The 20,207-nt window shown below is 41.0% G+C and overlaps 1 protein-coding gene across 1 annotated transcript; it reads left to right on the top strand.

Annotated features, from left to right (window-relative positions):
* Positions 1 to 15,034: 15,034 nt before the first annotated feature.
* On the top strand, positions 15,035 to 18,302 carry lysmd4 (LysM, putative peptidoglycan-binding, domain containing 4). The gene is made up of 3 exons (XM_037452480.2): positions 15,035 to 15,204; positions 16,329 to 16,606; positions 16,683 to 18,302. Exons 2-3 carry the CDS (start codon positions 16,340 to 16,342, stop codon positions 17,235 to 17,237), a joined length of 822 nt encoding a protein of 273 aa, XP_037308377.2. The 5' UTR covers positions 15,035 to 15,204; positions 16,329 to 16,339; the 3' UTR covers positions 17,238 to 18,302.
* Positions 18,303 to 20,207: the final 1,905 nt, after the last annotated feature.

The raw sequence follows: 20,207 nt of genomic DNA, 5'->3' as shown, positions 1-20,207 counted from the left end.
CAGAACAACACTTATGCAGAGAATATGAGATGACAGTTAGCTTTGGTCTAGCCATTGAAACAAAATGTAAACGTCTCGTTAGATTACTGTCTCTACAGGACTTTAAATAGATATTAAAGCTGCTCTGCATAAGCCCCATCTGCTCTCCCACATATCCCCATGGAGGAGAGCCAGTGTTTAAGGCACAATTGATCCTTTTATAAAGTCATGCCACTGTATGACCCATCGCAGGGGTTGATTCTCTGAGGGGAAGGGGGGGGGGGGGGGGGGGGAGCTGCATCCACACATATTGTCGGCCGAAGCAGCGTGTTACGGTCGGGTTGTGGGCTATGGGAGTGAGACAGGTCTCCGTTTTGGAGAACAATTCAAAATGTTGTCTTGTATTAATTCGGATTCGGCAACGTCACTGACAATCTGTCACTGTTGTCACTTTTCGTGAGAGCCGGGACAGCAACGAGGGAGCTCTGACAGCAGATTGACCCCCAGATGCTGTTCATTTGATTGATATCTCGACAGACAATGATCCCTTTTCCTGCGCTGCAGTGGTGGTTACACAGGGAGGCGGTGGGAGGGGGGCAAATACAGGAGAAATGTCACACCAGGGAAACCAGCGAGGCGTAAAGCCCTGCCTGACGAGCGCAGGGTCATCGGCTCCTCTCTGCCCCCTTTGTGCCCCGGGTAAAATGATCTAAGTGACTCTGGACCTCTGCCACCGATCTGCTGGAGTGCAGGAGTCAACCGCGTAGGCACGGCGGAGTAAAGGCTGGCAAGGGAGTTGCTGGTAAACTGCATGCGGCCTGCTATCGCCTACAGGACCCACTCCGTGTTTGCTGCTTACATGCGTTTCCATATCTAGGGCATTCGGATAAGACAAAGCATTTCCATACTGGTCTGCTGGTCCATTTCACACTATAGAAATGGTGTTTCTTCATTTACAGCTGAGCGGTTGAGCCTCCCAAATGATGAATAAAAAGGCGAGAGGTTAAGATTACATTGTTCTGGTAAATTACTTGCACGGACTGGCTAGAAAGCAGAAGCCGTATCGGCGGATACATCCACAAACACTGCAGCACCGGGTGGGTCTGCTTTTATTAAATGCGCATTTCGGCAGTTGGAGACCACTACGCGCACACAGAACAGGACGAAGTTGTCTTTTATTTTATTCATTTCTAACTTACATATTACACGGTGGTATCCATGAATTTAAGAAGAGCTAGTTTTGTTTGAAGAGGAATATCTACCATTTCAGTTGTAGTTCGGCAGACTAATGTGAAAAAAAATTGACAGTACATTATATGTACATATATGTCAACACAGTCACAATATATTCTACTATCATTATCAAAAAGTTTTTCATGGATGTTAAAAATAAACAAGCAGAGTATTTGTCTGTGTGTGGAGGAGTCAGCGGGAGCAAGTTATGTGGCAAACTCGTCACCGCGCGGGGTAATAAGGTCAATGAAAAAAATAGCCCAGGGGCACATTTCCCAGCGAACGTGCACACAGATATACACAAGCACGCACGCACACGCCACTGTCCCTGCCTTATGTTGCAGAATCCAAACCAATCGAGTCAATTGCCAGAAAACATGACATGACCTTTCAGATTCACTGAGCATCATCCGTGAGTGGGACTGGCGTGCTTTCCGTTTCAGCGCACCCTCTGCCGCCCCCCCTCCACCCCACCCCACCCCCTCCTCCACCCACTGTGTCACCCCCCAAGGCCCGAAACCCTCCACAAATAATTACTCTCGGTGGAGTCTCTACTCTACAAGACAGAGCCAAAAGAACTTGACTCCGTTTTTGACCCATGCTTAGGTTACTCTCACTACTAAATGCTCCCTCACAGGGGTTTTACCATTTGAATACTTCAATCGCCATAAATGGAAATTGAGTAAGGTCAAGTTTATGTTTAGATGTGATCTGGTCAAAATAAACGGTATGGTTTATGCAACACCAACAGATACAAATCAAGATGCAACATTGTTAGTAACTTTAACTTGTACTTGGGTCAGAAAGTGCAGATGCAGAGTAAGAGGGGTAGATTCCCTTTTAAACACATTTTAAGGCCTTCGAATGAGTATCACTGGTGTAATATGACTACCACCTACTGGTTAATAAACAGACTTGTCTCCCGTCATTTCAACAGTACTTTAGCATGTCACTGCAAGATTCAGCCTGAACAACACTGTTATCGACATGAGGGGTGCATTGATCCGTGTTTTTTTTTTTTTTTACAACATTTTTTACCAAAATCCGTGCATCTCTACTGAAAGGTGAAGAGTAGCTTAGCTGGATAACTTTTACTTCAGAATTGTCACTGTCCAACAAGTTATGGATAGAGTTGTGTTGAAAACAAGAGCGTAGGTACAAACACACACTAAAACACGGCCATCACAGACATAACAGAAGGCAATATATCAAACATTAAGTAAGCAAAACCCAACTAACATATTAAACAAAACGCTACAAGACATGTTTGTCTCGTATCATAACAAATGTTTTTTTAAATCCATTTACAATGTTACATGTGGCACCTGTTGTGTTGTAAACTTGCAGAAAAGCATTCCGGGCCTATAAACAGAGATCCAAACAGGTTCGTGTTTGTTTGCCAAATTCTTTTGTGTTGGAATTCTAGCAGACAATTTCAAAATGTGAGGGGTCAAGCAACCCGGTCGGGGCAGCGAGTGGACTAATTCCTGGTTTGTACCAGCGTTCTGCATGGTAGCACCTGATAAAGTCATGGATCAGTGAGGATTGAAGCAACTGACACTCAACGGTGAATTTAAACAATCTTAATGGTTAGCCACCGAGCTGTAACCAAGGCTCCAAACGCAGCATCTCTTTATAACTCGGCAGAGCACAACTAATCGCCTTTGTTCTAAACATTTAAAACACAGGCCTGCTTTACTGCCGAGTCTAAAGAGATTACTGGTAAAAAGGAAACTACATACATCAGTAAACATTTAGAACTGTGATTAAAATGCGTTGTTGTCATGTGTTGCTGGGTTAACACTTTAGTTTTCTTTTGGACGCAGATGGACTTTAACTTCGTCCCGCCATGGAAGTCTCATGCACTGGAGGGACAGACGGAGCTCCAAATTATTAATAGTCAATACATAACTGATGTCCCGGCGCCTTGTTCATCCACAGGTCTGACATTTAAGGTCATTGTGACCGATGAGCCAACACTCCCTGTGCAGACACTTCATTTAATATGCGGTTATTGCCCGCATTTATCAGACTTTTCATACCAAAATGAGAGCATAGTGGCGTGTTTAGCGAACTCAACCAACCCTGCAGAGCAGATTTGGGTAAAATAGACCGTCTGTTCCTTAAGGACTGCCCTACGACTGGTTACAAATGCCTCAGTGATGTGAGGCATGAACAATATATCCTATTGCAGTATTTCAAGGTGTTTATCACCTTTTTATAGCACTGTCCGTGTAAGTCATGCTAGATTTGTTTATGGTTTTAGAGCAAGCTGTAAAAACTGCGGCACAGAATAAGTGTGATAGGATTATAAGAAAAGTTGACCTTAATGTACAGCATTATTGATTGCTAAAACATACAAAACCGCCAGTTTGGTAGTAAAAACTGGTATTTTGTTAAAGAGTTGTAGGAGACTCCATTGCACAAATGGCAATATAAACATTTCTTTAAACATTTCACTGATCAATACACTTTGTCCGCCTGCATTGATAGAATATATAAGTAGAGTACATATAACAAAATGGCTTACGGTCAAATGTCAGGACTTTGATCACTGGCTTCTATTCTGTCTTTGAGCATCACAGGCTTCTCAATTTCCAAGCTGCTTTCTCACTAAATAGATTTAAATCCTGCTACAATACAAGGTCAAGCCCATTTAACCCTCAACATTTAGCTTATTCCTCTGTCACATCTGCATCATCAAATTAATGTCAAGCTACATCTTTGTTTCTTTCCTCCGAGAGGCTGAACCGTTGCGACACGCAGTGGGGAGGATCCAGCGGGTCTCTCTTCATTTACCTCAAAATGAGGAAGGCAGAATGATATGGGGCCAAGAGTCTTACTACAGCAATCTTATTTCATGGAGGATACTGCCCTTTCCCCTCTTTTTGTGCCTGTGAAGTTGATTTGAAGTCATGCTTGGTCCTTTTGATACAAGGCTGGGTCAGACCAATTTGCCACCTGGTGAGGAGGGGGAAGCGGGGAGGTACATTTTTTAATTGTCAGGTCACTTGGTGCGGGGACAGAAGATCCTTTGGGCACATTGTCTGTCTCTGTGTGAAGGACCAGCCATCGGAAATCCCACAACTCATTACGAGCGAGGGAAGATTAATTGACCAGTTCACTAACTGGCAGCCTGAAGACTAGATCAACTTAGCAAGGGAACTCACCAATTAAGAGTGGACTACAGCACCTTTTCTTATTCTAGGAGTAATCCTTTTTATTGTCATTGCTCTCTAAAGTCCTCCGATGAAGATAAAGGCTAAAATGCCCTTTGTCCGAGGCAAAAGAGAAGACTATAGGCTGTAACAGCGTGATCTCATGTTAGTGGCAGCATGGACGGCTGCAAATTCCGTAAAGCACTGATGGGAACAAACATGCACTTTAAAGAGCAAATTAATTTAATACAAAAATGGCCAAAATTGGGTGTATATGTCATTTTTTACTTAACTAATACTCTAAAGAATTAGGAGGCGTCATAAAAGTAAGTTCTTAACTTATATCACACACATTTCATGAAGTGTGTGTGCAAACCCAACTTGGAGGCCAATTTCAATTCAATCCTGGGATTTGTCAGAAGCTGCAAAGGTGAAAGCTCTTCAGGATGGCTTTAAAACCTTGAGCACAACAACAGTGCATTTCATCTTCACCATTATCATACACAGATATCTGCTCCTAAAAGCCCTTCAGCAGAGAGGTTGGAGTCGAACCACTGTGGGTTGTGGTGAAGCCAACTGGCCAGGATGGATTTGTCAGGACCACAAAGGTGCATCTCCGGTAACAATTCTGACTTGACTGACATAAAGTATAAAACACACACCTGAATGCACAAAAACACACATGCTATTACTTTGCCTTTGATGACAACCACGCTTGCTTTGGGGGGGGGGGGAACGATGCTGAAAAGTTGTCATCATATCTCTCTCCGCTATGGGAAGGATGATAATTCACTGTGCAGATATTCCAGCATCGTTTTGGGGCTGCATATCCCTTGTGGTTCATCGGTAGAATTGGTTGACATTTTTCTGGCTCCAATTAACCTTTGATTTGACTCACAGTTTTGCATGTCTTCTTTTATTGTCTTCTTTTAAAAAAAAGAGAATGGCAAAGGGATGGCACGGTTGGAAACAGAAGTGCTGTTTCCCCGATGTTGACCACTTCCCTTTTTTTGGCCTAATTGTCCTCTTTCCCTGTGGATGAACACCAAATGGACCCAAGCTGTACTTCATCAGAAGGTCGCGGCATTCTCTACTCAGGGTTAATAAACTTCTGCTCTTTATTAAATTGCTTAAAAAAAACTTGTAATTGTAATTGAAAGAATCTTTTGTTCATGATTCTGTCCAATGTGTAAAACACTAACATATAACAACCCTAGGCTGATCATTTTGTCCATTTTTTGGAAATCTATTTGTCTTCCTTTAAATATTTGAAAACATTATTATCTCCATGGATCAGCACGAGGGCTTCCACTTCATCTCGCGTGCTATATACAGTACTTCGTGGCATTAAGGGGTTAAGATCTGGATTAAAGCAGACACACAATTTATTTCGCCGTATAGCACCACTCGCCCATATTACTTTTTCTATCCTTTACTGTAGTTCATTGGGAGGTCATTGGCTGCTTATGTGATGGAGGTTTTGAGCATGTGAAATCCAACTTGACAGTTCTCCCCTCTGCTCATTCAGCCAGACGTTGGTGGATTGTAGTTGTTGTTGTCTCTAAACTCCATGTGCTGTTCAGTTTTCTATCTCAACTACAATAGGAAAGGAGGAATGTACTGGCTTAAGAGGATTATCCCAAGACTCAGACTCCAAGCCTTCATCAAACAGTTCATTATTTTCACAAAGATGAACTTCATCCACGCCCCCCTAAAATAGTTGAATATTTGTTGGGGGAAAATCTTGGATCTGGTAAAAATGACAAATTTATTGTTGAAAGTAAACATAACAGCTCAATCTGTATCTCTCTGTTGGCAACTCAAAATGTATCTGAACACATTATCAAACAATCCACGCCAAAACAATCCATTTGTAACACAATTCTAAAAATTGCTGGAAATGATCTGATTGGGTTGCATCTGGCTGGGCTGCAGCTACGAGCGTTAGCATCTCCTAGTTCACACTGACGAGCATCGGGCAGCGTCTCCTTGTGGCACTTAGTTGTTCCATTAGCACACTTTATCATACAGTTATGCCTCTTGTCAAAGATTTGGTCAAAATGTGTAGGTGAGGGTTAATGTTGCTGGCTAGTAGGAGGAGGCCAAGTCCACACACACACACACACACACACACACACACACACACACACAGTTACCGTGAGGATATTTCACTCATACTTTGAGTGAGATCTGCAGCCGTGTTTTGGTGGGGCAAAATGTCAGTTTTATCAGCTCGTCTTTACACCTGTATGGAAAATACATAACTGTCGACCATTCTTTTCTTTCGAGTTAATTTGAAACAGGTATTGAGTGGGACGAGTGGTTATTCATCTTCTTGATATTGGAAACTGTCAAAACATTGTGTTGGAGAGAGTTTAGAAATCAGTCAGCCAACTTTTAGTAAAAGGTGTAAAACAAATAATTCAGGAAATTTTGATAAACTTTTTTTTTTTTAAAAAGGTGCCTGGAGGAGAATCATTATAATTAACTTGAGTGTGGCAGACTGAAATAAAAGCCTCAATATGCTTCAGTTGTAGCCATGAGTGTGTATTATAACCAAGACTGATCTTTTTCCAAATAGGAGAAATATGAATTCCCTGCACAAGAGCATTCTAGTTGGTTGCACTCAAATGTAGCCAACTTCTGGGTATTAAACATCCCTGTTCTTTCTGAATTTTAGGAAAAGGCATTCAATTGAACGATCGGTTTTGACACCAGTGGGTCCTCTTCAGTCACTGCTCTCTCTCAACAGAAGCCATCAGATTCCTTACAGCATCCTTCCAAGGTTCGCCCACCATATACAGATGTCCTCGTGCTGCATAAAAGAGTCTTCCACATAATAATCCATATTTCAGTGCATCTCATGGCACCCATCCTTCGTGGTGATTATCGAAATAGACAGGAAAGTTGAGGGTCATCTCGCGGTTCAATTTATGGTATAGAACCACGTTGCTGTGGCTGAGCACAACCGGCATACATTATTTAAACCCCACGCTGTATCCGAGCACACGGTGACTGCAGCTTGAACTCGCACCGAGGACGCCGTGCATCGCAAAGTAGCCGCCTCTCGGATGGGGAGTGCTGTTTTTCTGCCCGAGCCCATTACATGAAGCCTTTTTAAACTTAATGTTTCCTTAGGGGTAGATTTGTTCAAGGTGTAGTAAAAAATGACCATGACAGGCATGAATGAAGTACTTTGCATTTAACAATCTACCCAGTAAAAAAAAAAGTAATCAGCCACTATCTTTTCCTAACAATCGCTTCGGTTAAAAGTTTCCTTTTATAAAGGGAGATTGTGTTCAATTGTGTTCAATTGTTTGACTTTCATATGAATGGTTTCATTTTCATTTATTGTGCAATAAGTCTATACAATGATTATTGCGACTTGAGTGGTGTCACCACGATTTCTTTGAGCAGCATTCTTAGACAGGTGGTCATTTTGTGAGTTCTCTACCCTTTACAGACCAGTCAGTAAGTAAGTTCATGCACAGTGACTTACTGACATTTTTCAAAACTTCCTTTCAAGGCCAAAGATAAACCTTCTATTCTGATTTTGTTGGACAAATCCTGATGGTGGATTAAGTGGTTAATCAGTTGCAAAAATCTGACTTTGATCTGCACTTTTCAACAGTGAACTTTTCAATAAATAAGCTGCATTGTTAAACAACTCATTACAAAACAGCAGGACTATTTCTACAGTACTCTGTGATACATTACCACTTCAGTGTTTGTTGAATCTCTGCTCTAATAAGTCACTCTTGCCTGTTGTAAACGTTTATTTGCACTGTTGGTGTTATTCACAGGACGCTAAAGCTGATCATATTGCTCAAGGAGAGGCTTTATGCTTTCCTTCCCACTGATAATTGTCAAAATCGTGATGCCCTTTTAGTTATGATACGATTCTAACCTGATACTTTTCTATAAAAAGCAATTCACAGTTTAGTTATCCGTCTGTAATTCGAGTGATTCTTTACAAAACACTGAAAAGGGGCACTGATTTCAACCAGGTCAGAAAGGCTTGTGCCCTTGTTTAACAGAGGAACATGCTACAAACACACGCAGCATCCTGATCCAGTAGCATGCCCCAAATGCCCTAGCCCTGGTACCCAGCTAGGGCGAGGTTATACAGAGCCGCAGCTCTCACAGGGCTGGAGTGCTGGCTCAACGTCAGTCACAGTAATGTCAGCTGACACATTGGTGAGGGTGGTGACAGGGCAAGGTTATGTGTCACTGTTCGCTCATGGCCTGCGCGGGGACCGGGGCTGCCAGAGCTGTGTCTCACGTGAGGGGTCACCCTTAGGGTGTGGGAGCCAAAATAGTATACCACACTACAGCCGCATAGCACAGCAAATTGCCAAAATGTGTGGTTTGAGGCCTTATGTGGCTGAAATTGTCGCCAAAGCTGCTTTATACATACCATCGGATGCTTGCTTTTTTTTGCTGTACTCATAGACTCGTTAACACTCAGTAGCATATTGGATGTTTTACTGACAACAATGTCATTTGTGGTGACTCATTCCTAATTATCTAAAAATGTGAATACGGGTGTAACTAAAAACTAATTACTTTAATTAATCTGGCTTTTTGAAATCAATCGATCGTAGATCGTGGTCTATAAAACATCAGAAAATATTGAAAGAAATCCAATTCAACAGATCCCAAGGTGACCTCGTTGAATTTCAGCTTTTGTACAGAGAAGAATCCAAAATACCTATTGCTTTTACAAAGATAAGTCGACAGATTAGTTATTTTCGTCTTGGTTTGTTTATATTTATTTTGTGGATTAGTCATGGTTTTCTGCTTTTTCCTACAGAATGACACAGAATGCTCACATCCTTGGTAAACACAACATTTAAAGTTGTGCTTTGTGTAGATTAAATGAACTAATCCAATATTCAACATGTTTGCATTCTAAATAAACAGATTTATTTGGTTGATGACAGCTGGTGTGTTTTTTTTCTTTAAGAAAAGAATGTTGTTTCGTCTGGTTGATTTAACTCCTGACTACGTAACTTAAATCTATCCCACTCCAAATGGAGTTGTACCGAATTTAACTTACTTTAGCAGCGGGATAACCTGATTTTACACCTTATTTATGCATTCTGTGCTAAGGGGCTGACGTCCCACTTGTGAGCTCTCCTCACCCCATTCAATATAATGTACTACACTTTCCTTCCACACAGCTCTACAAGTAAAGCAGCAAAAAGATGCAACCATCAGACATCAAAATAATGTATACATTTTGGTCGATGAAGACTAACTGAACAATCTATTAGTTTAATAGACCATTAAGCCCATTAAAGAGTTCTAAAAAAGCAAATGGAGTAAATGAAGCCTAACATGCAGATTCTCCTTAAAAAAAAAAGTGAATCGTGCAACAAGTAGATCTGTCAAAATATCTACACGAGTACGTCAAGTACTTAACAGCATTATTTCCCACACAGATATTCTAGCACAACATTTTTTACAATGTTATAAGATATGTTAGAGTAAGACATGAGATACAAAGTAGCCGTGAAGCCGTGTTGGTTTGAACGTTCCTTCCTGGATGATGGATTGTTGAATTAGGCCCCTGTGAGTTGTGAATCACGTTCACCTGGGCGGTTGATGTTTAATCAATACACACCTGAACTGTTGTCATGACCCTTGGCCATAAGGATTTCATTTGGTTTTCCCCACGCCAACTGCTGTAAGACCCCCGTGGACCCAGCAGACGAACCGCGAGCAGCCTGTGGTTTACTTGGACATCCACCCAGCAGATGAAATCCAAAATCTTATGCTCTATTTTCAGCAAAACAAATAATTAAATATATCAGGTGGTATGAGTCATAAGGCCTGTGTCAACGATTCAATATCAAATAAAAGAATAGGTTTTAAGATGCTAATAATGCTATGAAATATTTGAACTTGTTGTGCATGAAGATTGTAAATTCATGTCACACCACCCTTACCACCAAAAAGCTTTCCAAACTGGTTTAAGGCTAAACAGGAAAGATCATATAAACGTTTCTCTAATCAAACCCTAATTCTAAAAATATTGCATTTAAACATTGAAGCCAGCTATTTAAAGTAACATTTTGTATTGTCGGTCATTTTACAAATCTCACACACGTTTTTGTGTTTAACTCAAGATGCTGAAACATGATCTAATACGGCGATGAAGCAATGAGTTCATAGATGTGGCATACATGAATCTTTCACCTCACTAAATATTTAATCCTTGCTCTGAATCATTTACAGCAAAGCCCTTACTGTTGTTCTTCAGGCAACATGTGCATGCAGTGTACACAGTTTTATCCCCACTTCTCGGTCCCTCCCTCCTTCTCTCTCACTCTCTCTGTCAGTTGGACAAGCTGCTCAGTGGCCCGGAAATATGGCACATTATGCCGCTCTATTGATCGTCATTCAGAGCTACACGGTAAATCTGAATGCGATGTAAATGATATGATGATTCCCTCTAAGGCAACATTAACTTTACTACGCAGCGGTTGCAAGTGCAAAGGTTGACTGCATGAGTCAATGGAGTAAACAGGGATGCTCACTTGATGTGAACAGAGGTACGGGCGGCGGATAGAAGTACGACGACAAAAACTATTTCCGAGCACTGGTGGTCAAAACGGGGCTACACATATAATGAACCATTCTCTTAATTAAGGGACTGGTTAATCTCGTTGACTACAAAGTGAGATTTGCTCTCGAGTGGACTGTGCTATCTAGTTTAAAGGAGTCAACTGGAGGTCATTTGGGGATTCCGGCTGACTGCGTATGCATATGTGAAAAGAAACACTAGAATATGCATGACTGCCATCAACTCCTTGTTTGACCAGTCACGCTTAATAGCTTAGCTCCCGAAATGTAACTAGAGCTAACAGACATATGGTGCATCTCCTAAAGAAATCAAGACTATAACCACTGACAAGAAATATGCTGCGTCCTGAACAAAACAAGTTGTCAAGCCACAAACTGAAAGCTTAATTTCACAGTATGGAATGTGCAACGTTGATGTCAGTATTATACAACAAAGCTCAGATTGCTCAGTTGTTTCTACAGCCAATGGAAACAGTCATCATGGAAAACAACAGTGGACCCTTTTAAACAGCGTCCGTGAATCAGGATGGGCGCTACTCCAGTGCGCAGCGGGGTGGTAATGCATCCGACATTAATCCGTTTGGTCACAACAGTTACAGGAAAGCTAGCTAGCACAAAGACAAAAATCAATCGCCTTTATGGACTGCGAGCGAGTTGAAGGTTTTACTGTCTCCATCGGCTGTAGCTTGTGCCACTCTCAGCCGCACAGATCATTTAATGGTTGAACTCAGAGTCCACCTACCTAACTATAAAACAGCTTGTCCACTGTTTGTGTGATTTATGTGTTGAAAAAAATCAATGGATTTTTATTTGTGTGTGACTTCAGTGTCACTTTAGCCGTTACTGTCTCAAGGAACAGGCCTTTAAAAGAGACCACAGGCTGCTGTCTGCGGCCGTTACACTTGATGGGTGTAAACACAGAGGTGGTGAGTTGCCAACGACATGCGGGATATGTCTAGTGTCATCAGGCCATAATGTGCTTGGGTGACATACCCGAAAGTAACTGTATACATGCTTTCATTTTACTTTGTGTGACAATACAACAAGGGAGCGGTTAGTATTGAGTAGGGGCCACCTGTGTTGCAATCAATCAGAGTGATCGTGTTTACATTCGATTAGATCTACTAGATCTACTCCAAAAACACTGCTGAGCTTTGCTTCAATGTCGTCTTTACAGGAAACAATCCCAACCAGCAGAGAGTTATGGGAGAAAGCACAAGGCACTTTGCAGACCAATCACAGTCCCTGCACTCCGAAGTGCAACCAAAGACGCTTTTAGTGTATGTTGTTCATGACATTCTGATATGCCCTTCAATGTGCATTTGTGGTACATTTCATCACAACATCTTTAAGTTCTTGGTAAAATTGACATGAAATTGGGACAAACACCCATAAAAAAAGAAAGGTGTCCCGTCGCATTGTAATTTTGATATAAAACATTTGGTCACTCTCAAGTATTGTGTAGTATTAGAGAAAAAGTGAGCACCAACGAGCACTTGAAAGAGTCAAAAGGGCTTACTTCATGCGTGTGGACTGTCTACCTACCTCGTCTTCTCTCTCTGCATGACAGAAGGTGGACTTTTTCTATGTGAAATTATCATTCTTGCGTCGACAGAAAATGGTCTATATAACTGATGTACATTTTATAAGCCATTTTTGAATATAAAAAGGGATACATTGCAACAACTATCACACGTGTATCACATGTATCTGCATGTTCAGAGTGCAGACTTTATTCTTACCTGCATCACCTCCCTTTTGATGCTGCGCCTGTATTGACCACAGGTGAGTATCAATGTCAACGTCACGTTCAGCTACAAATCTACAGTTATCTAAAATCTTTCACTAAAAATACTAATCGCAGTGTGTAATAATTTGTACGTGTAGAATTGTACTAATTACGACACAAACCAACAGCTGCAATGTCCCTGCCTGATGGAGAACATAACTGAGCTTGCAAAGACACTGCCTTTTCATAACGAATTTTACATTAATTATCCCGAAAATGAAATAAGTGGACAACTATTATTTATTTTAATCAAATATGATTTAATTTTTGAGATTTTAAGCTACGTTAGTATAAATTAACTTGACTAACGCTGCTGCCAATTGTCATGTTTGTGCTAGCTATTAAGTGCTATTAAATGTTATATACAGTTAAGTCAAATTCCTTGTTTGTCTAACATATCTTGGCAATAAATGTTCCTGATTCCTGAGCTAAATAGCAGAACAGTTCACTGAACGTGGCATTACAGACTGGATTAACATATGTTTTATTGTCCATGGACGTAGTCTGATGTTTAGATAGATGCACAGTACATAACTCATACTAATAACTTACCATAATGTCTTCTGGTCTGCAGCAAACATGTGCTGGAAATCTGTTAAACTTTTCTCTTGCCGCAGACCCCTTCTCAACACACCTCTTTTTCCATGTGGGTTTCATGTTGAGCAGACACACTTTGCTGATAGCTGAAACGTAGCTGTTGCTAATCGTCGTGGGAGGATTAGCAGGCCTCCCGCAGGCGGAATGTGGCTTTGCTCGCGTGCCCATGAACGATTTGATGGACGCGCTTTTTATTCTATACTTGTGTAGGCATTCATCTGCCGATAAGCGCCGGCTAAAATATTTTCAGAAGAACTTGAATTGTATGCCTGTTAACTATAGTACTAACATAACATAAAATACAACTGTTAAGAGATACGAAAGAGCCATAGCTCCACCTAGTGGTCAGATAAGTTCCCACCGCCTACATCTTGACCTTTCTAAGATCTCTGAGGTTCTTTCCCTTTGGTCCCAGTAAGCAATATTCTTTATAGCAATCTCTCAGCTCGAGGCTGTGTGCTGTTGCTGTCCTCGTCCCTACATTTGTTGAGCTGGGAAGGAGGGATAGCGTAGAGGTAGAAACCTGACAGCCCCTACTCTTCACTAATACATATGAGATGTAATGATGACTTTCAACCAACAGAAGTAAGACAGAGAAGAGCTTTGTGGTTACTAAATACTAATGAGCAAGCAGTTTCAAAGAGAAAATATTCCAATAAGGAATTATGATATGCATCTCCCTTTTAAGTTGGTTGCTTTAATAGGCCCAAGAGAAGAAGAAACTGGAAAGTGATGATATTTTTGAAAATATATAGATAACATTTTTTTAATTAGACATCAATGTTTTCCATATTATACGTCCAAATATCTGTGTTTTTTAAGTAATTTACATTGTCCCTTTGACATCAGTGTCACATGTGCAGGGAGGTCACAATGAGTAAAGTTTAATTGTGAAACACACGTCACTTGTCACTTTCTGTTTAGGTGGTGCACTTTATCTTTATTTTTAATTTTATCTTATTTCTCAACTTACTAACCCATAGCATTAGCGTACTAAACCATAGCATATATTTTATTATATTTTTATTTTTATCTTATTGCTGCACTACGTTGTCTGTTGTCCATTATTGTACTGTCTTCCGTGATGCACCAACCGCCAAGTCAAATTCCATGTATGTCTAACATATAATGGCAATAAACATTTCCTGATTCCTGATGTTTCTTAGCCATTGGCCGCTTCAGTTTATAAGTTAGTTTTTCTTGTAGCAAAACGTTTAAAATAATGTTGTGATTTAACTGTTGCTTGTTTTAATTAAGGATTCCTATTAAATGGCAAAATTTCCATAGAGTGAATTCACCATATATCAGATATGAATCAGATTTAAGGACACAGCTGTTACAGTCGTGGAATTGGAATAGGTATTGGTCACACAAACAGGAAAAGCTCTGCCTGCCTTTATTCAGGGTCATATTTATTAAAAACATATGCACATGAAAACAAGATGAACCCATGTAAAACAATATACTAAAACACAATCATTGTAAACATGAATATCTGCTGCTAACATAATAATCCAAATAATAATGCAAACAATTAGGAATAATAATAATCCAAATTAATTCAAATAAAAAATGAGAATATAAATGAGCATTATGTGTCATAATTATACATTTCCTCATTTAAATATTTCCTAGAAAGATCACTTCTTGCTGTGTCACATTCCACAGCAATGGGGAGCAGGGCAGCCATGCTTTTCCTATGACAACCTGCGTTAAAGAGGGTACGAAGAAGAAGTAGGCTAACTGGTAGCCAGCTAGCTCCACCAGTTGTCTTTCCAATGGTACCAAGTCAAACTGGACTGGACTCCTTTGGGAAAGCGGCGGTGGGCTGCACGACTGCGTCTAAAGCATTTGGATAAGGTAACTCACGTTAAGTAAGATGTGGAGAATGTATAAAATGATGTGATACGAAGTATCTTGTCTGTAGTATTCATTGATGCGGTGTGAAGCAGTCCTCTGACCTGTGTTCTGCCATGGTGCCGACATTTGGGTGAACACATGCTGAACTTCAGGAGCTCACCTACGAGCGTTAGCTGCCGTTAGCATTAGCTCCCGTTAGCATTAGCTGCCATTAGCTTTAGCTGCCTTTAGCATTAGCCGCAATTAGCTGATCGCTACAGTTTATGCTGCTTTCAAGTGCTCCTTGTGGACGTCGTGCAACGACATGATTTGAAAATATTGATCGCTCAACTGATACGGAGTAGATGAAATCAACATTTACTGTCTGATTAAATGAAGAATTTCTATATGGACTTATAATCTCATAAATGTATTTCGTCTAACCACATAACTGTTCGATAAATAAAAATGTCCCATTCAATCATCATTATGCATATTGATAAGCCTGCTGTCACTTGTGCGTTTTAGATAATCTATCAAGAGTTTCCGTGTTGCTTTGCAGTTCAGGCAACGTTAAGAGTGAAAGCTGTCGACAACCCGACGGAGCCTCTCCTAAATAAAACGAAGAAAGAACGGAGCCTTTGGCCCGCAAGTGAACTGTGGCGCGTTTGGTCTGCGGCACAAACGCGAAGCAGACTGACCACAACCACAGTAACAACGGGTTCAGCAGTTCTATTCAAGCCATTTGGGCCAGCTGCTGTAGCCAAAGCAGATATCCTATCAATACAAGGCCAGGTCAAGTCGAAAGTGTCAGTGTGCTCAGCAGAATCACGACGGGGCAGCTTGGTGCCCACTGTGGGACGAAACATCAGGTCAAAACATAGTTTAACCAAAGTGTTGGGCTACCGTGGGAATGCTCCCTCGATGTTAGACACGTTTATTTCACTGTGTAAGGATGAATATAGTTTTGTGTTCAATATGTCGTTCAGTTGCTGCCTTCAGCAACGACACTCCCCATGGCACTATGCTCGTGTGCAAATGGCGGATATATTTATCTATATATATATAGATATTTAATTGGAAAATAAAGGTTTTTGAATGTGTCGTTGCTTTAATGTTGCACTTTGTTGATGTTTTCTTTACAGGCTGGTGCTTGATGATGCGGCGGGGGGAGCCCATTTCACCGGCTTTCCAGGCCCCGGTGGATGTCCACGCCAGTGCAGATGGCCAGGTTTACATGTTCAATAGGAGGCCCAATGAGTCGTCTGTATCCTCCGAGGATGAGGAGCTCACCGTCATGGAGATGAGGCCACGGGTTTTCCAAGATCAGGGGCAGGCCAGTGTGAGGAACATCCTGCTCCTGGAGCGAGAGGTACTAGACGGCGACAACCTCAACAAGCTCGCACTGCAATATGGCTGCAAGGTAAAGATTTCGTGGATGCATTGAAATCGTTTCTGGTGCTGAGCTCTTGTATTAACGTTCCGGTTTCTGTCAACAGGTGGCAGATATAAAGCGGGTGAACAACCTTATGCAAGAACAAGATCTATTTGCTTTGAAATATATCAAAATACCAGTTCAGAAACACAGCTTTTTAACAGAGATGTACACAGACCTAAGCGACCCTCGAGAAGAAATGCCACATTCTTCCACCACACTAGTGAAGCCTCTGGACCGAGCCAGAGTCCAACCGCATCTGCAGGAGGTCACAGACTTTCTCATGGAGGTGGACCACGATATCGAGAAACTGATTCAAACCACAAACGATCAAGACGATGATTTCTTGGACAGCTCCGAGAAACCGGGGATGTTTGGTTTCAGAAGGCGGCGTCTGACCAGTCACGGTGCCGACTGGGGCATCCAGTGGTGGAACGCTGTCGTTGCCATGCTCCTGATAGGCATCGTACTGCCGCTATTTTATGTCATTTATTTCAAGACAAAGGATAATGGGGTCGTCAGTGACGACGGGTCCGTGCCATTATCCACCAGCTCCTCAAACTCCTCTGGGACAGGCCTTGATACGAGAGGGCCGGAGCACTTTCAAGAACCAGGCTAGCTAGAAACAGGGATTATTTTTAAGACTGTACCGCTCAATGGTAGTTGACAATCAAGATAAAGCAAATTTTCTACATTTTAATCGTGCAATAACCCCACATTTGTTTTAATTTAGCCTTTATATTTACTGTTTTAGGTGGATACTTCAATGATTGCCTTACAGGGAAATTGTTACAATTTAGGATACTTACTATTTTATCCAACTGCTTTGATAATAGTTCTGTGATCCTTTGGTTTTGGGATCACAGTTACTTCTTCTTTCCCAATTTTCAGATGTGAAATGCTGGAGTCCTCACATAGTAATTGCAAATAGAAAATGTACTTTTTGTGAAAGAAACAATATTTTTTAGAATTTCTGTGCCTTTACACTAGTGCCTGTTGACCGCATCAGCACATAAATAAGTGTCCTCATATCAGTCTTGTATGTTGACACCATCTTAATGTCTATCCCTACACATTAATATATATTTTAAAGAGTTGCCTTTACAGACGGGGAGAACAGCATGCAATGTTTAACTTTGAGCGTTCATTTTGGGCCTCGTTTGAGTGAACTGATTAGGGGCCCGTATTGATTGTTTGGTTGATGCTGTGCACCTTTATGCCCCCTCTCTGGGTCTGAGTACAGTGCCAAATGTGTAAATGTTGTTTACAGTCAGAATTTGGTGCATTTCTATCCTCTTAGATTTTTTTGTGCTCATTTGACAGCTTCCAAAGTGGTTGGATTTTGAGAATGGATTAGTCATCCATACGTTCTCGTCATTAAGTGTGGAAAAAGTGTAAAAAAAGTCCCTTAAACCTTTATTGTCAGGTTGATCTAGTATTGCACATGTTGTCTGATGAGTCATTGAGTCCACCATCAGCATGTGACGAGTTTGCGTAGCTTGTCTAATGCACTTTTTGAAGACAAGTCTTTTTAATTGAATGAAACTGGATTCTGATGACATATTTTTCAAACTAAGTCAATTTAGAAAAATTGACATAATGGATCTCCAATATGTTTGTTGTGTTGCATGTTCCTATTGAAATATAAACTTTACGGAGGTAAAGTATCCTCTCCTTGCTTTGTGTATTGGTATTTTATGCTCAGTCACACAAAATATTTGGATGAGACTACTCACTACTGACATTGGGTTTACAGCTACATACATACACAAGTACCATATTGTAGAGCTAGAATATGTATATGTACATATGTATGTATTTAAAGTATGTTTTGGTGATGCAGTAACCATAACTACCAAAAGATGGCACAATGCTACTACTTTCGAGAAGTAGTATTGTGCTGTGTAGTAAGTAGGATCCTAATATGGTAATAATGTAAACATATTCATTTATAATTCCTGTCATAGATTGATAGATGGTTATAGTGGTCAAGATGAAACATATCAGAAGCTACTATTTCTCTGTGTGTGTGTGTGTGTGTGTGTGTGTGTGTGTATACATCTTGCCAATATGGATACACACACAAATTTAAACCAAAGTCAAAGTTTCAAAAACAGTTGTATTTACAAATCAACATTGAACACCCATAAAATGGCACAATGTCAATCTGAAATATGATTTCAGACACTCAAACAAGCAGTTGTCCTAAAGGCCAAACGCATTATTCTGCTTTCCCTCTTTGTGCCAAAGTCAAAGGACAAGGTCAGCCCCAGAGCAGCAGGGCCACAGCTCATTAGAGATTAACTGTGCGGCCCACAGTTGGTTGTAATAAGTTCTGAACCTGGATATTGTGTTTGAATAATACCCAAACACTGCTGTTCAAACAGCTTGTAATCTAAGTTTAAAACCAAAGGAAACATTCATCCCTGGGAGACTTTTAAGTGATCTCCCAACTTCAAAGGACAGGGGCAGCAGAATAGATGAGGATCTTTGTGAATATCTTTCTTTCTCACCACAGATTATGCATGTATGAGTCCTCACGCATTAGTCATTTAGTCGACTAGTGAGGCCAAAAAAGCCTGCACATTGTTTCACATAAATACATAACATATAACATATTAATGGCATTATTTATCTAAACAACAAAACTGAACTACAATCATGTCACAGCGGACATCATGCAAAGTTCAAAAATCTACCCAAACTATTTAGAAGACAGTTGAGTCTGTTGGACTTGATTATTCTGTGTGATAGACCAAAGCTGGTATCGTGCAAAACAAATGTGAGATAGATTTAATGAAACAAAAGCCAGGAACGACGTCTGTAGTTCGAAAGCTTTTTTTTTTTTTAGTTTTAAACGACTTTAGGACAAACGTTTGGCAGTTAAGCTATATTGCTGCAGAGGCTCTATGCCTTTTATTGTTCCATGACCTGAGACCCTCATCTCATAACTGCAGCTCACAAACCCTGCTCTGAACCGGCTCCAGGCCGCAGAGCGCTGGCTCCCAGCCAGCTCCCAGCCAGCTCCCAGCCCATGATGCATGGGCCTCCTCCCTTTTCTTCTACCTCCTCTGAGCTGGACACTTCTACTCTCTGCCTTTCTTTATTTGAGGAAATCCATTTCAAGTCTGCTCCTGTAGAGGAATGATTTCCTGGAAGCAATCAAAATGTTGCCTTCAACAATCAATTCAACAAAGGTGTGTCCGATTAGTAGGAAACTGGAGGGTTTGGTTGACACGTTACAGTGAGATAAAATGACTCAGACTGACTTTGTGTAGCTTTACAATAAAAAAAATTGAAATACGTGAAGCTCACTTCTTCCTTTTGGACGTTTAAAATGAATAACTCTAGCTAAAGTATATCCATGCATGCTCTGTGTGTGGGTATGTGTCCAGGATCATTTTTTGGGGTTGTGCGTGCTTTTAATGGAGGTAGGGGCTTAAGAGGAGGGGGCTTTCCGCCCTGAACAAAGCACAACCATCCAAACAGTTGAGGTGGAGGGTAAATATAGTGAAAAGATTCACGAGCAACCCGTTGCTCTGCAGCTTTAAGAAGTTTGCACACTTGAGCAGCTGGCAGCGAGCCACTT

This window comes from Pungitius pungitius, chromosome 6 (assembly GCF_949316345.1).
Source record: "Pungitius pungitius chromosome 6, fPunPun2.1, whole genome shotgun sequence".
Lineage (NCBI taxonomy): Eukaryota > Metazoa > Chordata > Actinopteri > Perciformes > Gasterosteidae > Pungitius > Pungitius pungitius.
This window is presented reverse-complemented; position numbering and strand designations above follow the sequence as displayed.

Coding starts and splice junctions, on each gene's coding strand:
- lysmd4 (XM_037452480.2), top strand. CDS start 16,340: ATGATGCGGCGGGGGGAGCCCATTTCACCGGCTTTCCAGGCCCCGGTG. Junction 16,607..16,682: donor CACTGCAATATGGCTGCAAG/GTAAAGATTTCG, acceptor TTCTGTCAACAG/GTGGCAGATATAAAGCGGGT.